We start from the raw sequence: 18,384 nt of genomic DNA, 5'->3' as shown, positions 1-18,384 counted from the left end.
TCATTGTTGGTAGCGCACAGAGTACGGTATTAGTCTCGGGAAAACGTGTATGTTTGTGGCAGTAGGTTGCGTACGTTTTATTTTAAGAAATTTGATATTTTCTAATAAAAATTACAATATTTGAAAAGTTCTTTTTTCACGTGTCGTAAAAACGTGTCTAGTTTTTACGATAATCACGTGTCTGGTTGTAATGATAGAAATTTAGTATTTAATACGTTTTATTACGATCGTTCTTTCATTTAAAGGATAAAAGGTAGCAAAGAGAATGTGTTTATCTATTCTTAGACTTTAATATTGATCTATTTTACTCAAAATGATTGTAAAACAGATTATTTCTACCATTCTAAACCGTTCTGTAATATTCAACATTTGCTTAGAATTGAAATACGCAAAATGCTTAGAAAATGGTGCGACCGCTGTCCTATGTCCCACTGTGCGCAGCAATGACAGTTGCAACTCAACCCGATAGAGTTATAAACGCAACCAGCAAAACGTAAACAATAAACAGCCAGCCAGAAGCTGGAAGCAAAGTTACACTTATTCTAGCAAGTTTTTACTAACAAAAACTTCCCTAACCCGCAAATGTTGTACAGTGTTCGAAATCCTACCATTATTCTAAACCTTTAACAAATGAAGTGCGTCGTTCCAGGTTGCGACACAGACGATAACGTCGTCAGCTATACGTCGGTGTTTTACGTAAAGTACGGAGCGTGTTGTTTTGATTTGTAATCTATTCGATTTTCCTAACAAATTTGCTACTCTTTTTCTCATTCCAGCTTGCCGGACGATCCGATCGTGCAGCAGCAATGGTTTTCGCTGCTGCAAGTAACGGATGCCGACCTTATGCAGGCTCTGTCCGATGGAGAGATCAAAGTATGCAGCTGCCACTTTGCCGAGGAAAGCTTCGGGCGTCATCCGGTGCACGGGTATCGCTATTTACCGTCTACCGCGCTACCATCCGTACTTCCACCGAGGATCGTTCCCGACACACCAAACGCCACGAAAGAACCTGATCCCGGTTCAAAGGACAATCCGGTAGATTATTTTTTCGTCTATCTGGACGAAGCAACCGGTATCCATCCCGTGGATAAGGTGCCGGAAGCGAACGAGCTCGCTTTGATAGACGATCTCAATGCTGGGGAACCTGAGACCGAACTTGCATCTTTGACGAAACAGGCAAAGGAAGAGAAAGATGTCGAAACGGTCGATGGGAACGATGACGATGAACTGGTGGAGGAAATCGGTATCGAGTACGCGAATGGAAAATATTACTTTCTCAAGCTAGATGACGATCATTCGGCATCGGACAACGAGGCACGTGCGTCGGATGTGGATACGAATGAACATGACGATCAAGACGACGGGTCTGCTGTGATATTGAAGCGAGAGAAAGAAACCACCACCACAACCAAAGTGATCGGCCTGGTGGACAGCACACCAAGCAACGCTGTCATTGCCACAACGGCCCACGAATCCGATGGAATCGTGGAAGAGTTTGAAGATAGTAGAACAAATATTAGTGACAGTGAAAGTGTGAACGCTGACACGAATCAAACGCACTTGAAAGCACACTCAAGCACCGAACTTTTGGGCGATGAAACGGAGCTAAAGATCGCTCCGAATGATATATTTATAATCGAAGCACTGGACACAAAGCCTAACGGACGCCATGGCGAGTCGGACACGGAGCAGTACGACGGTGTAGATTCGACGGCGAAAGGTGATACATTAAGTGAGGCCGAGTATGGCTCGATTGAGGCACTGGAGGACACGTCGATTTGTAGCGATGAAGACTGGAATCAGAACCAGGACAAGAATAAGGATAAGCGGGAAGATGTAAGTGTTGCCGTGTTGCCCGTGTTTCAAATGTTGATTTATGTTGATTTACCTTTGCCCAAAAACGAATTGCAGCGATTCTTCTGCGAGCACTGCGACAGAGGATTTCGGTTCAAAAGCATGAAGGCGCGGCACGTCCTTACGCACACCAAGGAGAGGAAATATCGTTGCGATGTGTGCGGAAAAGGGTACGGTTGTAATTGACAATTTCCGCAAACCGTAATTTAATCCCCTCTTTTCATTTCCCCCCCCCTCTGGATAGCTTTTCACAAAAGATAAATCTCAACATTCACATGCGCGTTCACACCGGGGAGAGTGCGGTGAAGAAGTTTACCTGCCAGATATGCGAGAAAAAGTGCACCCGGCTGAGCGAGCTGGAAAGCCACATGCTGAAGCACTTTCGCCAGTTCCCGCACGTGTGCCCGCTCTGCACGCAACGGTACTCGGACGCGACCAGCTTCTACGAACACTTCCAGGCGCAGCACCGCCAGGAGATGTCACCCCGCGAGCTGTTCGATCTGCTGTGCCAGAACGAAAATACCATGGTCATTATGGGGCTGGATCCGGCCAACATCGAACCGGAGCCCGGCAGTGCGTTCAGCTGCAGTGTGTGTGGCAAATCGTTCCGGCTCAAGGTCAATCTCGAGCGGCACAAGCGCCGAGCGCATGTGAAAATTTTTGCCTGCCCGCACTGTACACGCAAATTCCCGTACAAAAGTTTGCTGGCCAAACATTTGCCCATGCACACGCTCGAGAAACCGTACCGCTGTCCCCACTGCGCGCTTTCCTACACGCAGCGCGTCAACCTACGGGTGCACATCGAACGGAAGCACACGGAGCTGCAGCACTATGCGAGCGAAAACTATTTCGACACCGACGAGGAGGAACAGGGGAACGAACCGACGCGGCAGGTGTTCGACCGGGCCCAGACATACGATTGTGAGGAGTGTGGTAAAAGGTTTCCACGCAAACCCTCGCTGTTGCTGCACCTTGCCGCACACGAACAGTGTGCCGAGCCGGTAACGTACGACTGTGCGGACTGTGGCATTTCGTTGTGTGCGCGCATCTCGCTGCTGAAACATCGGGCCCGGGTGCACGGTGAGGATCGGACGAAGGGGAAGGTGCTCGGGAATTTGGAGCTTCGGAACGTTACGATCGTACCGACGGATGATAATCGTTACGTGGAGATCGAAGGTACTTCTACGGGAGGGTTGCAGCAATTCACAAATAATGTTCCTAACTGTTTTATCCTTTACAGACGAAACGGATACGATCATGGAAGACTACGGTAATGAGTACGAACCAAACGTGTAGCGTAAAAGGGTGGCGCTGCAGATATAATCTCACCTGACAGCTGAGAACTACCAGAAGGTAAGCGCATTGAGGTGATGGGACGAACGCTCAATTATGTTTTTGCGAGTACTCTATTCGCAACCTTGGGAGGATTATACAAAGTAAAAGAGTAGAACAGATCTAGCATTAACAAAAAACCCACCCTAATCGTTTTTCTTTCTGGTTGGGAAAGCAAGTTTTTTAAATAAATCTAGTGCAACCGCCTGAGAACGTGAACATGGGGAGGTACAATCACGAGCATATCGATCCTACAGCAATATCCGAATCGATAGAACACTTTTAAGAATACTTACAATTATTTAAGCAGCTAGTTTTAAGGGGGCGGTCCGTTGACCGAGGCGATAACGGCGCCGGTCTTCACATGGCAGGACCGGGTTTTAAATCCCATTCAGACCGCCTCCCCGTACGCAGGGCTGACTACTTTGCTACGGGTAAAATCAAGTCACAGAATCACAGAAAGCCAGAAATGGCAGACCAAGACCTCTCGAGGTTGTAGTGCCAAGGAAGAAGACGAAGAAGAAGTCTTAAGGCTAAACACTAGTTAAAGGAAAGCCATACATTACAGAAAAAAACACCGCAGGCAGACATGGCTCTTTTGTTTGCTTTATTCATATGTGTACGCTGTTGTCCGTATACGCCTATCACTTTACAGCAATTTGTATTGATAAAAAATAGCACAGATAGGGTAAGGGCAAAAATGAAAAGAACAAAACAAATTAATAATCAACAGGGAAACAGAAGCACTTTCGCAGTCGCGCTGCTATAATTGTTGTATACAAAAACAGCAGCAGCAGCAGCTGCACTGCGAAGGTAATCCGACCGACCGTCGGCGTTAGGCAATGTTTCGCGTAACCTTCCGGAAGTAGTTTTGCATCTGCTTCATCCGCACGTCCTGCAGCTTGCCGACCCGGCCCATCAAACGTTCGTGGCGGCACAGCTCGCAAAAGTTGCGCGTCACCACGTGCATCGGGCTGCGGTAGTAGACGTCCGGGTTGCCGTTCGTGCTGTTCTTCCGGTGCGCCCACATGTGCAGCATCACCTCGACGAACGAGATGACGAGCGCGAACAGCTTCGGCGTGACGCACAGCAGTGGCAGCAGGAAGAGCAGATGGGCGGTACTGTTATAGCCGACCGTAATCTCCTGCGGGAATGGTGAGGAAGAAAAGGATGCGTTAGTTTTCTAATTTTTAGCCCAGTGCCATTAGATCTATCTAAGCCCTAGACCATCTCCTCCTGTTTGTTTTGGGGTGGATTGCAGGTTATACGCACACTCACATTCACACATCTCAAACACACACACAGACAAGCCCCGACCCATACAAATCCCCGCAATCCTTCAACGAACCCTATCACTCTCCCTGCCTCGCTACAAGAACAAGAAACACATCGCCGTTGATCATCTGTACCTCGTCCGCAATATCAGGCGTCAGGCCGCATTTGGGGAAGCCCTCACTTTCGTCCATCGCGCGGAGCAGTATCGTGTAGCCTATTTAGCCTAGAGTACAGAGTGTATGGGATGTCATTTGACAGGTACCTCCTTCATCATCGGTATCATCTTTTGCTTGCACGCCATCATCGCACAGCCGACGCTCGGTGCGGCCGGTACCGATGACGGTGGAGGCCGCCGCGCAATGATACCGCACTGGTTCCGTAGGTACTGTTTCGGTACGTGAAACTTGGTGCGCCGCCGCCGGGAACCGATCTGCTCTGTGGGATCGCTGCTAACCTCGCCCGTTTCCTTGTCCAGATAGATACGGTCCCGGTCGTACCCGCCGACCGTGCCGTACTCCATCTCACCCGTCTCGAGGTTCAACATGGTGATGCTGCGCCTGCAATGCAGATAAACGAAACGAAATTAACCGTAATGATCGTGCGGAGCATTAGAACCAATCCAAAGCAAAGCAAGTGATTGATAGCCCCCCCCCCCAAAATGCAATCCTATTTGTGCATCAGCGGTCTCCTTCGTTTCCCTCCTTTCACATTCATTACCAATGCGCCGAAATTCTAGCCCAGGCGTAAATTATGCAAATGTCGTCAATTACCAGCCACGATCGCGACGACGATCGAGGCAGCCGACGTACCCCGGTGACGTTTGGGGTTGCTCCGGTGTCACCAGACACGAGACCTGGTTGGTGGTGATGGTGTGCAAGCAAAAACAATCCAATAAATTTCCATCAATTCTAACAGACCTCGAAGAAGTCGCCGCGACATTGCTACTGGAGGACTGCTGGGGACAGCTTTTTGGTGGGAGAAGCTGCGCCTTTCGTTACGGTGGCGGCGGTGATCGTGATTGACCCGCGAAGCATACATTTATGTGCAAACTTGGTGTGACGTATTTTTTGTATCGCTTTTTTCTTGCTGCCACCTTACTTGATGGATCTGTTCCCCCCCGTGTGTGGTAGCTACTCAGTACAACAATTTGTGCTGCTCGTCTTCATCAGCTCTACGCGACACTAATCGGCAGGCAAGTGGATAGGAGTGGAGGAGGCAGCGGGAAGGTGTGTGTCGAAGCTGACTGAACCCTTGAACCTACGTGGACGAAATCGTGGCCTTGTCGAAGGACAATTGGTTACGGTAATGATACGCAATGAAAATGGGCAATAATGCTCATGATTGGTATGAGATATGTTTTTTTTATAAACAGCCGACACGTGTCTACCAACATTCAAGATTCTTATTGTCTTGCCTGTTGAATAGCGTCCAGTTTCAAGAATGCGTATCAAGAAAGAAGTCTCTCTTTGAGCATAATTCCTAATGTCTTGCTCAATATTAACCAGAACAATTGCGAAGTCCTGGGGAAGTCGTGAAACCACTATGAATATTTGATAATCAAAGCACTAGCTGTCAGTTATCGGCGATAGGCTGCTAGTTTGATCTGGTATAAGAGTAGAATTTTATTAATGTCCCAAGCGGCGCGCGTCTTTCAGACGATCAAACCAGAAACCTGTGTGCTATACCATAAACTGATTGACTGCTATCCATCTGTGGCGCAGTTAAGCCATGGAAATACAAAATGGCAGACCAAGGCTTTTGAATGCTCCAATCTTTAATCTACTGTCATAAACTGTATCAGACCGTTATCAGCGACATTAATACCAAAATAGCAACGAAATTGGATTTTAAAGTACAAAATCGCAATTTATATTTTAAAATCGTCTTAACTACATCTTATACTACCTCTGACAACCTAAAAAATTAAAGACAAAAATCTGTCGTGCATTGGCTACATAGTATTTACTATGCGGATGTACAGTTTCCAAGTTGTGGCGTGCTATTCCAGGGTACTTAGAGACCCAAAAGAGATGTCATATTCTCTTTTTCAATGGCTGGGGTGGCTTAGACAAGTGTTAAAGTCTTTCACAAAAAAGGACCTCCATGAAATCCAATCTCCCCTGGGCTGGGCTGAGTACCTATACATAGAAAAGAAGTCCAAGATATCCTGAGGCTATTAGAGCTTCCAGAGTTCCACAAACGCGAAGAGATTATGCTCGAATGACTAAAGATTTGAATAGAACAGAAATTAAAATTGAATAGTTGCATCCACAAGCTACTCTACTAGAAATGCACCCAGAATGTGAAAGATACCCACACAAGAGAGATCACACGAGATGTATAGGAACTTCACATTACATCACTTAATGGTTGTCGCAATTATCATCCGCCTGTTCCTCTACATGTACAAATACTACACAGGAAGAGAGCCTCATTCCCGTAGAATGGAATTGCTGTCGGTAAACATCGATTAACGCTCATTTAGTGGGTTTGTGTCACGTGGAATCGGATACTACAGAGGGAGGCAACACAGAAAAATGATTCCAATCTCCCCGTGCGCCTCGACGAGATGGGTCAGTGATGTCTCGTGCTGCTGTAATACAGAGGGATCGCTCGAGTAAACTATTATAAAATGCATAGGTTTTCCCTCCCATCCCAGGAGGCAAATCTCATCATCATTTGTCAAAGGGGTACGTAGAACGTACCCGGGCGATCACTGCTCACAATGCTACGTGCTTCAAGCTTAGACTCACGGAAGTGTGCCCCTGAGATGTGCACGATATTAAGCAAAAAATAGTGCCACAAATTCAATGCTAAACACCTTTTTGCTTCATTGTGGATTTATGATCACCACTCGGTTCGGTGGGAGACGTGGAAGATTTTTATGTGACACGTGTTAAAGCCCTTTTTGCTACATAAAGTTACAATCCAAGAGAGCTTTAAAAACGGTTCAACAGGGTAATTTAGTAGAACGTGTACGTGTCCTCTCCGGAAGATTCTATATCCGCCATCATAACGCGAAAAGTGGTAGCAATCCCAAAGGACATTCCCATTTTCTGTGTCTATTTGAACTATTCATAGCACACCTTCTGGGTGGGATTTCCTCCCGGTGTACTCCTCTCGAACGCACAAATCTCTCCATACCCGGCATGTCTCGCGCGGGGCGTTGATTGATACAAATTAATCGCATGCGGAGGAATATTAGCAAACGAACAACAACAACGGGGTTTATCTTCGATCGATCAAATCCTAATCACTTTACGCAGCAGCGCACTGTTGTCACTGCTCTGTACACCTCCGCCGTGTGTGAGGCTTAATGAGGGTAAGCAGGCAAGCCGGCCACGCAAGATAAGATTTGTCCAATTGTATCCCGCCGCGGTACGTAAGCCCAACGATCGGTGTGTGCTCTCTCACTCTGTGTGTTGGGTTGCCTCGCTATCAATGCTCTATGGTGGTGTACCGGGCGCAACATATATGCTTATCTATGGCAAGATACGAAGTAAATGCCTGCTCCTATTAATGCCCCCTAGAAACAAGAGCCCCCATTTTTTATAGCCGCCGGTGTGTGTAATCATGTTATGTTTTCTTCAGGTTTTTCGTTCGCCCGTACGTTCGTTAAACTTTAGGGAATTGATCCGTGTATTACATCCGACCAACCCCATTGGCCCTTAAGAGGTGTGACCTTCAAAAGTAAATTCATTGCATCAGCGAACATCTTAATAGCCCACAGAGAAGCGAAGCATGCCGCCAACCTAAAAGTGACCCTTATAAAAAGGCTACAAATGATAGATTACAATCTGTTTACTTGTTGCCCGTAAGCGGTTTATGCTTCCTACTATAGGAGGACACACCAAAAATCTGGCAAATTACACAGACCCCCAGACTTCTGCATTGACAAAAGCCACAGAATTTGGTCTTTTGCACGGTCATTAGATTCCTTCATTGGTCACAATTTCCACACCCGAGTGAAGAAGACGGTGGACTAAGAGGTGCTGCCACTGCCACCAACCCATTAAAACATGTTTCTTACCTGTCTTGGACTGTTTTTTGCTGCTGCGAGCTCTCCCAAGAGGATAATTGTCGATCGTTCTTCGGGTCCCCCCTTTACTTTTTCCTGGGGGCTGTTGTCGACGCTCCTTCAAAGCTTGACTTCAATTGTGTTGTACAATCACCAGCAACAACCAGCACAACACGCACAACGTTCTGATGCTCTTCAATCAAAGCAACCCAAAACACAAGAAGTACTTCTTCTACGCTTCGCTTGTGCCGTGACGTCAGCGCCACGGAGCAGAACACGCAACCAGCAGGTCTAACCAAAATCTTCTCCGTTCGCGAGTCCGTCTTTTGCGGTAGGGCGGTCTCGTCGAGTTCGCGCACCTGTGCTGCTAATGATGATCGCGGCCGCTTCGGCTAATGCTGCTGTGTGCTGTGTCCCGCGTAGTCTCGGATCAAGGGTGGCGTAAAAACTGCGCACCACCAACGGCAGCTTAGGGTGGATGCTGCGAAGGGGAGGCGGTTTGTTTTACCCTCAGAGGGTGGACAAAGGGGTTGATATTGTACTGTAGCACACAAACACAAACACACTCATACAGTGCGCCGCGGGGACATATAAAATGGCACACTTTCAGTCGTCGAAATTGTGGGTTCGCGAAGCTTACTGTGTCTCGCTGCAATATCCAGTCACCAACAAAACTGTCTCCACAGATGATCACACACAACGAGTGGACAGGTTTCTCTCCCTTATGGCTCTGTACCTTGGCAGATACTTCACATTTTCTTCACCATTCCTCGTACGGTCGCCAACACACTTTTCGGCCGGCTAAAGAAACAACAACCCTCGGTTCAGTACCGTCACGGCGACCACCACCGTTCACCACCTTTCCGTCGAGCACTCGTCGACGATGGCCGGCCGACGACCATTGCCTAATGTGATTACGCTTCGCAACGACCACCAACACCACCGCACACCCTGGAAGCTCATGCACCTCTTTTTTCCACGCGAGATTGCGTTCTTTTTCACTGCTAAAGTAACCTTTGACTTTTGTATCAAACCACACGCCCCGATACACACTGATTTGCGTATTGTGTGTAGTGTGTAAGTGAAGGTACACACAGTGGTTGGCACCTTCGAAAATATTTCACTTCCACTTGGGTAATCGATTTGCGCTTCTATTTGTTGTGTGTTGTCTTTCCGTTTTCACGTTCACACTGATAGTGTGTGAACCGGCACGGAGAGTGATTGCGAACCGCGGATTGTACGATCCGCTACGCCGCGAGTATTTCAAGCGAATGAACAAAACCACGCATCGGCGGGTGTTGAATCACGCGAAAATCCACCGTTTTGTGGCAGTGTGTGAGTGTGTAGTGGTGTTGTCGCGACGGGAACGCGAAAGTAAAAAAAAAAACAGTACGCGTGAACAATGGATGCGAGTGGAGGCGAGTTTTGGGGAGATTTTTTTAATTTTATTTTTTATGAACACCTGGAATATTTTTTTGGGACATTTTTTTTAGTAAAAATAATGGCAAGCATAAATTGATCGAATTAGTGGTGAAATAGTGGTAAACACATGAGGATCAACAGTCCGCGGCGGCTACTGGGATGTTTATTTCTTTCCTTTGCATATTGGTTGGTCTCCTGAAAGGAACGCAATAATCCTTCTTCTTCTTCATCTTCTCGTTCTTCTTGTTGGCCCTACTACCTCGAAAAGGCTCGGCCTACCCATTTCCGGCTTCATCGCTTAAATCTTTACCCTTAGCAAGACATTCAGTCCTACGGGTACGGGAGTACGGTTCCTGATGGTAGGACCCAAAGTAGAATCCAAGTCCCTTGAACCTGGTTGGGTAAGAGTTAGAGGCCAAGCATATACATTGTAAGAAGATCCTTAAAGAGTTCAGGACCCTTCTCACAGCCTGATAACCTAGTCTTGCCGTGTAAACACCGGTCTCCACTGCCTCATCTTCCACCGGATGGCCTCAAATAACAAAACAAAATATGCAAAATTGCATGTTAAAAATAAATTAAACCTCAAAAATAGTACGCCATTTGTACCACCATGGACGGTACATACCCCTCAAACGCATCAAACGCATCCACTTTTGGGCCGCTCTTTGTTCGCTCGTACCCCATAGTCCCCAAAGAGAATAAAATGGGGGAGGGTGGATGTTGTTTTTGAGCGTACGTCCATGTGTGTGTGTGCGTGATCAACCCCCAGTGCGAGATCATGCTTTGTTTGTACTGGCGAACGCGAAATCTTCTTCACCACCGGTCTTCCGCCCGTTCTTTATGGAACCCCACGAAAAGTCGATACGACAGCTCTACCATACGGGAACCGCGAGCATGTGTTTATGTGTGTGTCTTAGCCGGCCGCAACAAAGATCCGATCCGGAACAGAAGGAAAACAGTGCACCGAAAAGGGCATAACATTTTCTAGCGATTTCTATCCTTCCCTTGGACGACAGGACAGGTAGAGGGACCCAGTAGGGGGAGGTTGGAGGTGATCGGAAAATTAAAGTATTATTTGCTTATCAAACACGCGCACACACAGGTGCCTTTTTCGTCGGGTGCACACACCGGGGGACGAAAACACAGAAATCAGAAACGAAGACGATAAGATAAGACCCCTGCAGGTTCAACGACGCTACCAATTTTTCCCCTTTTATGTCCTTTAGCTGATGATGGGTGTTAGGAGGTGGATTGCGAAATTCGACCAATCCAATCGAATTTGCAAACCCCGTACCGATGTTTGTGTGGCCACCGTCCAGAGAGTGGTATGCAAACAAAGCTGGCCGTCGTTTACCGATCGGAATCGCTTGGGAGGTGTAGTAATGCGCCGCGTGACTGTTTGGACAATCGATTGAGGGAGGTTTAGTAAATCATTATCATTTTTCTGTTTGTTTTTTTGCTGCTGTGTTTAAGAGGCAAATGATCTTTGGTGACGTATCATCGGGGAGCATGCGCATGCGTTCCGAAAAACTGATTGGTTTCAATTTGAACGTCCCAAAGTGTGACCACAATTAACCCGATGCGTCACTTTGCAGATAGATCTGCGGAATATTCAAAAAAAGCGAGTAAAACATCATCCCCCGCTTGTTGCTTCCCTGGACCCCATCATCGTCAAACTCCGATAGAGTCACGATAGGGTTATTAACACAGTCTAACAAGCATGATGAAAATTGACACATTTTGGACCATGATGGGATGGTGTTGAATGGCTCCATCGAATGGTTCTCTTTTATTTATTCTGACTGATGGTAGTTTCATGTGATATTTACTACGTACTTATCAACAGAAGTGGGCACTTCACAGGGATGTCTGCTAGTATTTCCAGTTGTATGTTTTTCCTTTTTTGTTTCAGCACATTCCCATGCTGCCGTCTGTCTGATAAAATTGATCCGCTTTAATCTGACAGGGTGAGTGAAGTGGATCCTAGACTTATCAACATCATTATGCACTTCAAAACGACCTGACGAGATCAAATGTATTAGCGTATGCTTTAAAACGAATTACCTGATTTAAACGATTTTTCAAGCAATAACCCTGCTGCTATGGTATAACCCATCCATCCTACCTTGAGAAGAATTGTGAGGATTCAGAATTGAGGTCAACAAATATTGATGACCTGAAGATCATTATTTAACCCTGTGGGCCTATAGGATACAGCACTCTGGAAGAATCTGGATTCAATGAACAATCTTATGGAGAGGAGCTCCTAGTAGAGCATATCTCAGACATCCTTGAGGATATATTCTCAAGTTCTGATTTGCTATTCTTCCTTTTTCAGTCCTACACCGTCTGTCCGGTATTACAAGAGATCTCTGATACTAACGGAAGGAGCCAAAGACAAGCATCCTGCCCCTAGTTCTCTTCCAATCCATTCAATCTCCAATCGCAAAGTCTTTTATTGCATACCCAAACTATCAACCAAGGAGAAGGGTGGAACCAGGAAAGAACTGGTCAACCAGGAAGAAACTTCGAACTTAGAGTTTGAAGCCAACGGCGAGAGCTTTGTTATGAAGAGTATTTACGACGATCTGGACAGCGTTTCAGAAGTCCTAGCTGGGGCCGTACATGTCCGAAAGTGTATCTGAAGATTATGGTCATGATCATCCTGGAATGCAGCGTGTTCTTGAGGATTTGTAACTTAGACCTGCCTGTCTAAGCCCTCATACCTCACGTCCTCCGTACATTATGCATGCTTTGATCTCACATCAATTGTCATCGTCAAGCTGCCGTTGGAAGTTGTTCTTCAGAAGTTTGCGTCCTGATCCAGGATTTGCAGGGAGAATGTAGTAAAGAATTATCTGGGTAGCCATTTTCTTTCAATTTACCAATCCAATCCTCTCAACGTCGCATCAAACTTCTAATGGATGACTAGCCTCAATGCTTATGTGTTTAGAAACAAAGAATTATTTGATCGACTTGGCATAAAAGGAGCTTGAAACTTAAGTTAAGTTAAGACACTATTAAGTGCCGTCCTGTGGCCATTCTGTCTTTGTCGAAGGACTCTCATCGGCTCATGAGTGCCATTTTCCCTAGCCAGTTCACCCGTAAAGTATACTGCGTTGTACAATACTAAGGTCACTGTACATCAGCATCCAACGCACACATTTTTCATGTCGTACAATTTCAGTCATAAAGTTTTAAACCTTTTGGCTTACCATGCACAATAACAACGACATCGTTAGCGAGATATAAAGCAAACATATTAAGCAAAAGGTCCTAAATGTATGTGCCACCTCGCATGATTTATGGCAATCAATTTACCGCGGACATTTAATCCTGTCCCTCATCCATCTAAATTTAGCACGAATTGCAACTGGTACAAGCACGATCGCATTGTAATCATTTCACCTCCGGAGGGGGTCTTCTTTAATTAAAACCTATTTCACTACACCCTCAAACTAGTGGAAAATTTTCTTTCACAACCAAAGCAGCGTCGCCAGCGTCGCATCTTCGCACTCAACCCTCATGCATTATCAAGAAATAATTGCATTCAATGCATTCTGCATCATGCCGGCGTGTGTGTGTGTGATTGTGTGTACAGCACACCCCCGAACAATGTTGGCGTATATTTGCCAGACACTTCGGGCCACTTGTTTTGCTGGCCGACCGATGCGTGCGCAAAACACGTGAACGGCGTGGCTGAGTGCGAGCAAACCACCCATCAAGAACATGCCGCTGCTGCCCATTTCACCGTATTGTATTCAATCAACAGATTCAACCGGGAGAGACGGGTGCGATAAAGTTTAACTGCTGTGCTCGCAATCTATGCGACACCCGGCACCGGCGCTGCTGACCGGTGTGTGATGTGTAAAAGATATGAGCGAGGTTTTCCTTCTTTTGCGAGCCCAAAGCGGGCTGGTTTATTTGTGCCGCGCCTATTATCGTGGATTATGTACGAGTGGGTTGTGTAGATAAAAAAAAACAGGAAAATAGGTGGCATTTCGATGTGTGTGTAGGGGTACCCACCGGAAGCAGTGTTGGGGTAGCAGCGTTCCTCGCTATGGCGTCGAAGCTATTGCAAGATAATCCTTCGCCGCCTGGCAGAACGTTCTCACACTGCGGCGCAGATAGTCGGGTTCGTGGAACGCGAATGTGAGGCGTATGAAGTGGCGAGCCTCCCCGGCAACGGAAAACCGAATGCCGGGAATGGCGGACACGTTGTACTTCTCCAAACAGTACCGATTGAACTCCGCACAATCGATGTGGGCCGGGAAGCGTATCCAGACGAAGTATCCACCCTTCGGCTTGCGGAAGCTGCACTCGGTCGGCAGATGCTGCTCTAGCGTCTCGGCCATCGCATTCAACCGCATCGTATAGTTGACGCTGTAGTGCTCCAGCTGTCGCTGAGCCAAGCCCATCTGAATGAGAGTGCTCACTACACCGCCGGTGTAGTTGTTGGCTGCACCTCCACTTTTCAGTACTCCGCTGTTGGAAAGGAATTTGCATTATTTGATCACACCCCTGATACGACGCCCTTAGTAGCTTACCTGTTGCGAAATGCTTCAACGCACCGCGGAGGACATTCCATCCATCCTAGCCGTATCCCGGGCGAAAGGATCTTCGAAAATGATCCGTTCGATATAACATTACCGGCCCATCCATCCACCCGACCCATATCGGCAATATCGTACGCGAACAGCCGTTTCGGCGGTGCGGCCTCGGGATTATCGTAGTGCAATAAATTGTACACGTCGTCACACGCAATCAAGATGTTGCTTTCGCGGGCGAGCTTTATCAGCTGTTGACATTTTTCTGCGCATCAAACAAACGGAAACGAGGCGACAATTCCAAAATTGGGTAAAACGATACTCAACTTTTTTTTTGGGGGGGGGGGAAGCTCCTGTTATCAGGGACCGGCGCTAAGAAATCGCAGCGCATTGTACACTTACCCTCAGAAAATACGATCCCGGTCGGGTTGTGAAACGTCGGTATCGTGTAATAAACGCCCCAGAATAGTTTCCCTTTCGTCGCCGCGAACCGGTGCTGAGCTATCAGCGCTTGCAGCGAAGCCACGTCCGGGCCATCCGCGCCAAAGGGCACTAATCGCGGGAAGGACAAATAGAAATCTCGAAATCGACAAGCGTTCCGCCTCCGCTAATACTTCCGCTTTTGCCACCCGCGGCCAGCATGCGGCCTTGCGCAGAGTCAAATGGCAAGCGATAAGATTGTCAACTCACCTGGAACTATTTTCATTGTGTTAAACTGGGCTATGGTTTCCAGCGCTATCATGTACGTGTACTCGTCAACGAATATCACGCCAGCCAGATCGACCAGGGTGGAGAGTATCAGGTGCAGCCCGTTCGTTGCGCCACTGGTTTGAACCAGATCGGACCTGATTGATGGAAACGATGAATCAACAACGGTACCGGAACGGGGTGTGATGATAGCCGTATCGGGCAGTCGGGGATGATTTGGTCACTTACATGTTTACCTCGCTACGGTATCCGTCGGTCAGAAACGAGGCAAGAGTTTTGCGAAATTCCGTCGTCCCAATAGTGGGTCCATATTGGAAGAGGAAGGATGAATTGTTAAGCTCATATTTCTGCGAAGGGTATAGGATAAAAGAGGCTAATTTAAAATGACTTTTATTTTCCAGTAATAATTCTAACTACGAGATTAACGACATTTTCAAATATTACGGCCCCGACAGATAGTCAGCGCCCTCTATATGTCGAAATGGGAAGCATGATTTTTGCCAGCCTTCTGACAGCCAGTTCAGTTTGACAGCTCTCATTCGACCAACACTTTGTTTACAGTTTCCACAAGCCACAACATCCAGCAGTGTGTGTAGTGAAAAAGTACGCTAAATTCGCTTAAAAATTCAGTTGATTAATTAATTAATCTCCTTTCACTTCTCAGCACAATGTGGGGTGAGCAGAGCGAAAAGTCCGCCCCATTCGTGTGGAAGAAGAAGCTCGAAAAGCAGGGCCTGAAGGACATCTCCCGCCGCGAGCTAGAGGCGCTGAATCGCAAAACACAGCTAGAGAATGTTATCGAGCTGGAAAAGATTAAAAAGCGACGCCTGGAGCGGGAACATCAGCAGCAGCAGCGGGAAGACGATATGTATCTGATGCAACGTTCGAAGGAAGCGGCACAGTTTGACGAATGGCAACGGCAGGAGGAAACATTCCATCTGGAGCAGGCAAAGCTACGGAGCAAGATCCGCATACAGGACGGACGTGCCAAACCGATCGATCTGCTCGCACAGTACATCTCCGAGCAGAACCTGGAGGAATCGATCGAGATGCAAATGCACGAACCGTACACCTACCTGAATGGGTTGAGTTTGGACGATTTGGAAGATTTGCTGGTTGACATAAAAGTGTACAACGAGCTGGAGAAGGGGAAAAATTTGGACTTCTGGACGGATTTAACCATTATCGTGGACGACGAAATACACAAGCTGCGAAAGGTGGAGGCGGAAAAGCAGCGCATTGCTACGGGAAGACGTGAAGGCATTCATCAGAGTGTGGCGAAGGATGTGACGCAGATCTTCCGTGGCAAAACGGCACAACAGCTCGACGAGCTGAAGAAGAAAATTGAGGATAAAATCAACAGCCAGCAGGATGGGTTGGATATTGGGTATTGGGAGAGTTTGCTTTCCCAGCTCAAGGCCCATATGGCTCGTGCACGGCTTCGTGACCGCCATCAGGAGAACCTACGCAGTAAGCTAGAGCTGCTAAAGAAGGAGCAAGAATTGCAAGTTAAGAAGGAGGAGCTATCGGACGACGAAGCAGCAGGACCTTCGGGAGTGAGCACCAGAACCGGCGAACAGGCGGACGATTCATCGATGGACAGTGCAGCGGCTCAATCAGAATCGGAAGCCGGACCAAGCAAACCCACGGCCGACAATCACGAATCGGACATACTGAACGAATGTTTCGAGATGTACAAAAAGGGTGGCTACGAACCGAAGTATCTCCAGCCGGGCGATCTCGAACCCGGCGTCGACATCATCACCGAAGATAAGGACGAGGAGATATTGGACCTCCTGCGGCAGAAGGTGCTCGGCATCAACCAAGAGGAAGAGCTTTACTCCCGCGAGGAGATGCTGCTGCGCAAAGAAGCACGCCGCGGTATGAACAACGATGAGGCAGAATTTTCCGTGGAAACGCGTGTCGATTCACAGGTGTACCTGTGGTCGGATAAGTATCGACCCCGAAAGCCACGCTACTTCAATCGCGTTCACACCGGGTTCGAGTGGAACAAGTACAACCAGACGCATTACGACATGGACAATCCTCCGCCGAAGATTGTGCAGGGATACAAGTTTAACATCTTCTATCCGGATTTGATCAACAAGAACACTACACCCCAGTACTTCCTGACGCCGTGCTCAGATAATGGAGACTTTGCAACGCTACGGTTTCATGCGGGACCACCGTACGAGGACATTGCGTTCAAGATTGTGAACCGCGAGTGGGAGTTTAGCTACAAACGTGGGTTCCGGTGCCAGTTTCAGAACAACATTTTTCAGCTCTGGTTCCACTTCAAGCGCTACCGGTACCGTCGTTAGGTGGGGATAGCATTTAAGTTTGTATTATTTAAACGGAAAGTAATGGAATTGATCAATAAAGTGGATCTGTACGATACGCTACATCGTAGCTATTTTATAACGTCAAGAAGATCTTTTAACATTTGTTCCCCTCACATAGCCAAATCGCTCTAAGATTAAGATGACCACACTCCAAACACACAATCAAATCTCTTATCGCATTTCACGCACAATCTGCCCGTCCCATGTGATACGCCGGACCATCAGCCTCCCGTTTCACTACTTACAACCCGCGCTTCCGTTGCCTGTCGGAACGTTTCCGCACTCTTCCCCAACAGATCCGGTCCCGGTGCACCTGCCGACAGGTTGGCAATCTTCTGATCGTACACGTTTAGCTCGCCACCATCGAACAGGTGGTTCATCGGGACTTCCCGACGCTGCACGGCATTGCTGCCATCCATTTCACACATTGCCAATGGTTCAACAAGCGCAAACACTAGCAAAAACACAACTTCCTGTATGCTACCTTCGGTTGCCAATAGTTACACCACACAATGAACGCGTTTCCTGCTATCGAGAATGAGTTACTTGGATCCGGACGAGCAGCAACAACACGCGCACGTACAGCTGATGCGCTTTGTTTACAATGCTGATGCGCAACTTTTGACGGATGGCGTGCGCAGTTTGGTGTGCGTAGCGCGATAAGCAAGCGACCGATTCGAGGGGTCCATCGTTGATTTTGAGGCTCCGGGTGCGGGAAAATTCTAACTCACCATTCGTTCTTTCGTTGCCAGATGGAACAGTGAGCAGCATTCTTTGAGCAGTTCCTCCGGTGGCAATCCCATGCCCATGATGGCCTTGTCTGCGGTGTTGTAGACGTCCATGGTGGGAACGTCCATGTTGTAGCGCTGGCTAACTTCCTTAC

At 47.5% G+C, this 18,384-nt stretch overlaps 3 protein-coding genes across 7 annotated transcripts in view; 1 reads left to right on the top strand and 2 right to left on the bottom strand.

Annotated features, from left to right (window-relative positions):
- The first annotated feature begins 474 nt into the window (after window positions 1-474).
- The window catches only part of LOC118510576 (cactin), a 58,587-nt gene continuing 40,677 nt past the window's right edge, over window positions 475-18,384 (top strand). The window contains exons 1-6 of one of the 5 annotated variants that reach the window (XR_004906039.1): window positions 475-701; window positions 777-1,836; window positions 1,912-2,024; window positions 2,099-3,030; window positions 3,095-3,207; window positions 15,824-16,219. Coding sequence is in view for 2 of the 5 variants with exons in the window: in XM_036052565.1 (XP_035908458.1) it covers window positions 631-701; window positions 777-1,836; window positions 1,912-2,024; window positions 2,099-3,030; window positions 3,095-3,150 (2,232 nt within the window). In the remaining 3 variants the exon portion in view is untranslated. Of the gene's footprint in view, window positions 702-776; window positions 1,837-1,911; window positions 2,025-2,098; window positions 3,031-3,094; window positions 3,406-15,614; window positions 15,763-15,823; window positions 17,587-18,384 lie in introns of those variants that run through there. The other 4 variants (XR_004906041.1, XR_004906040.1, XM_036052565.1 and 1 more) reach the window with 4 other exon arrangements.
- Window positions 3,773-9,771, bottom strand: LOC118510581. The gene is made up of 3 exons (XM_036052573.1): window positions 8,492-9,771; window positions 4,724-5,018; window positions 3,773-4,330 (listed from the first exon to the last, which is right to left on the bottom strand). The coding sequence occupies exons 2-3, from the start codon at window positions 5,003-5,005 to the stop codon at window positions 4,022-4,024; spliced, it is 591 nt and encodes a 196-aa protein (XP_035908466.1). The 5' UTR covers window positions 5,006-5,018; window positions 8,492-9,771; the 3' UTR covers window positions 3,773-4,021.
- LOC118510578 (2-aminoadipate transaminase) lies at window positions 13,786-18,127 on the bottom strand. Its single transcript, XM_036052570.1, has 6 exons — window positions 17,747-18,127; window positions 15,388-15,506; window positions 15,142-15,296; window positions 14,854-15,003; window positions 14,452-14,716; window positions 13,786-14,389 (listed from the first exon to the last, which is right to left on the bottom strand). The coding sequence occupies exons 1-6, from the start codon at window positions 17,927-17,929 to the stop codon at window positions 13,963-13,965; spliced, it is 1,299 nt and encodes a 432-aa protein (XP_035908463.1). The 5' UTR covers window positions 17,930-18,127; the 3' UTR covers window positions 13,786-13,962.

Source organism: Anopheles stephensi, chromosome 3 (assembly GCF_013141755.1).
Source record: "Anopheles stephensi strain Indian chromosome 3, UCI_ANSTEP_V1.0, whole genome shotgun sequence".
NCBI lineage: Eukaryota > Metazoa > Arthropoda > Insecta > Diptera > Culicidae > Anopheles > Anopheles stephensi.
The sequence above is the reverse complement of the archived record's forward strand: the minus strand, read 5'-3'. Positions and strand labels throughout refer to the sequence as shown.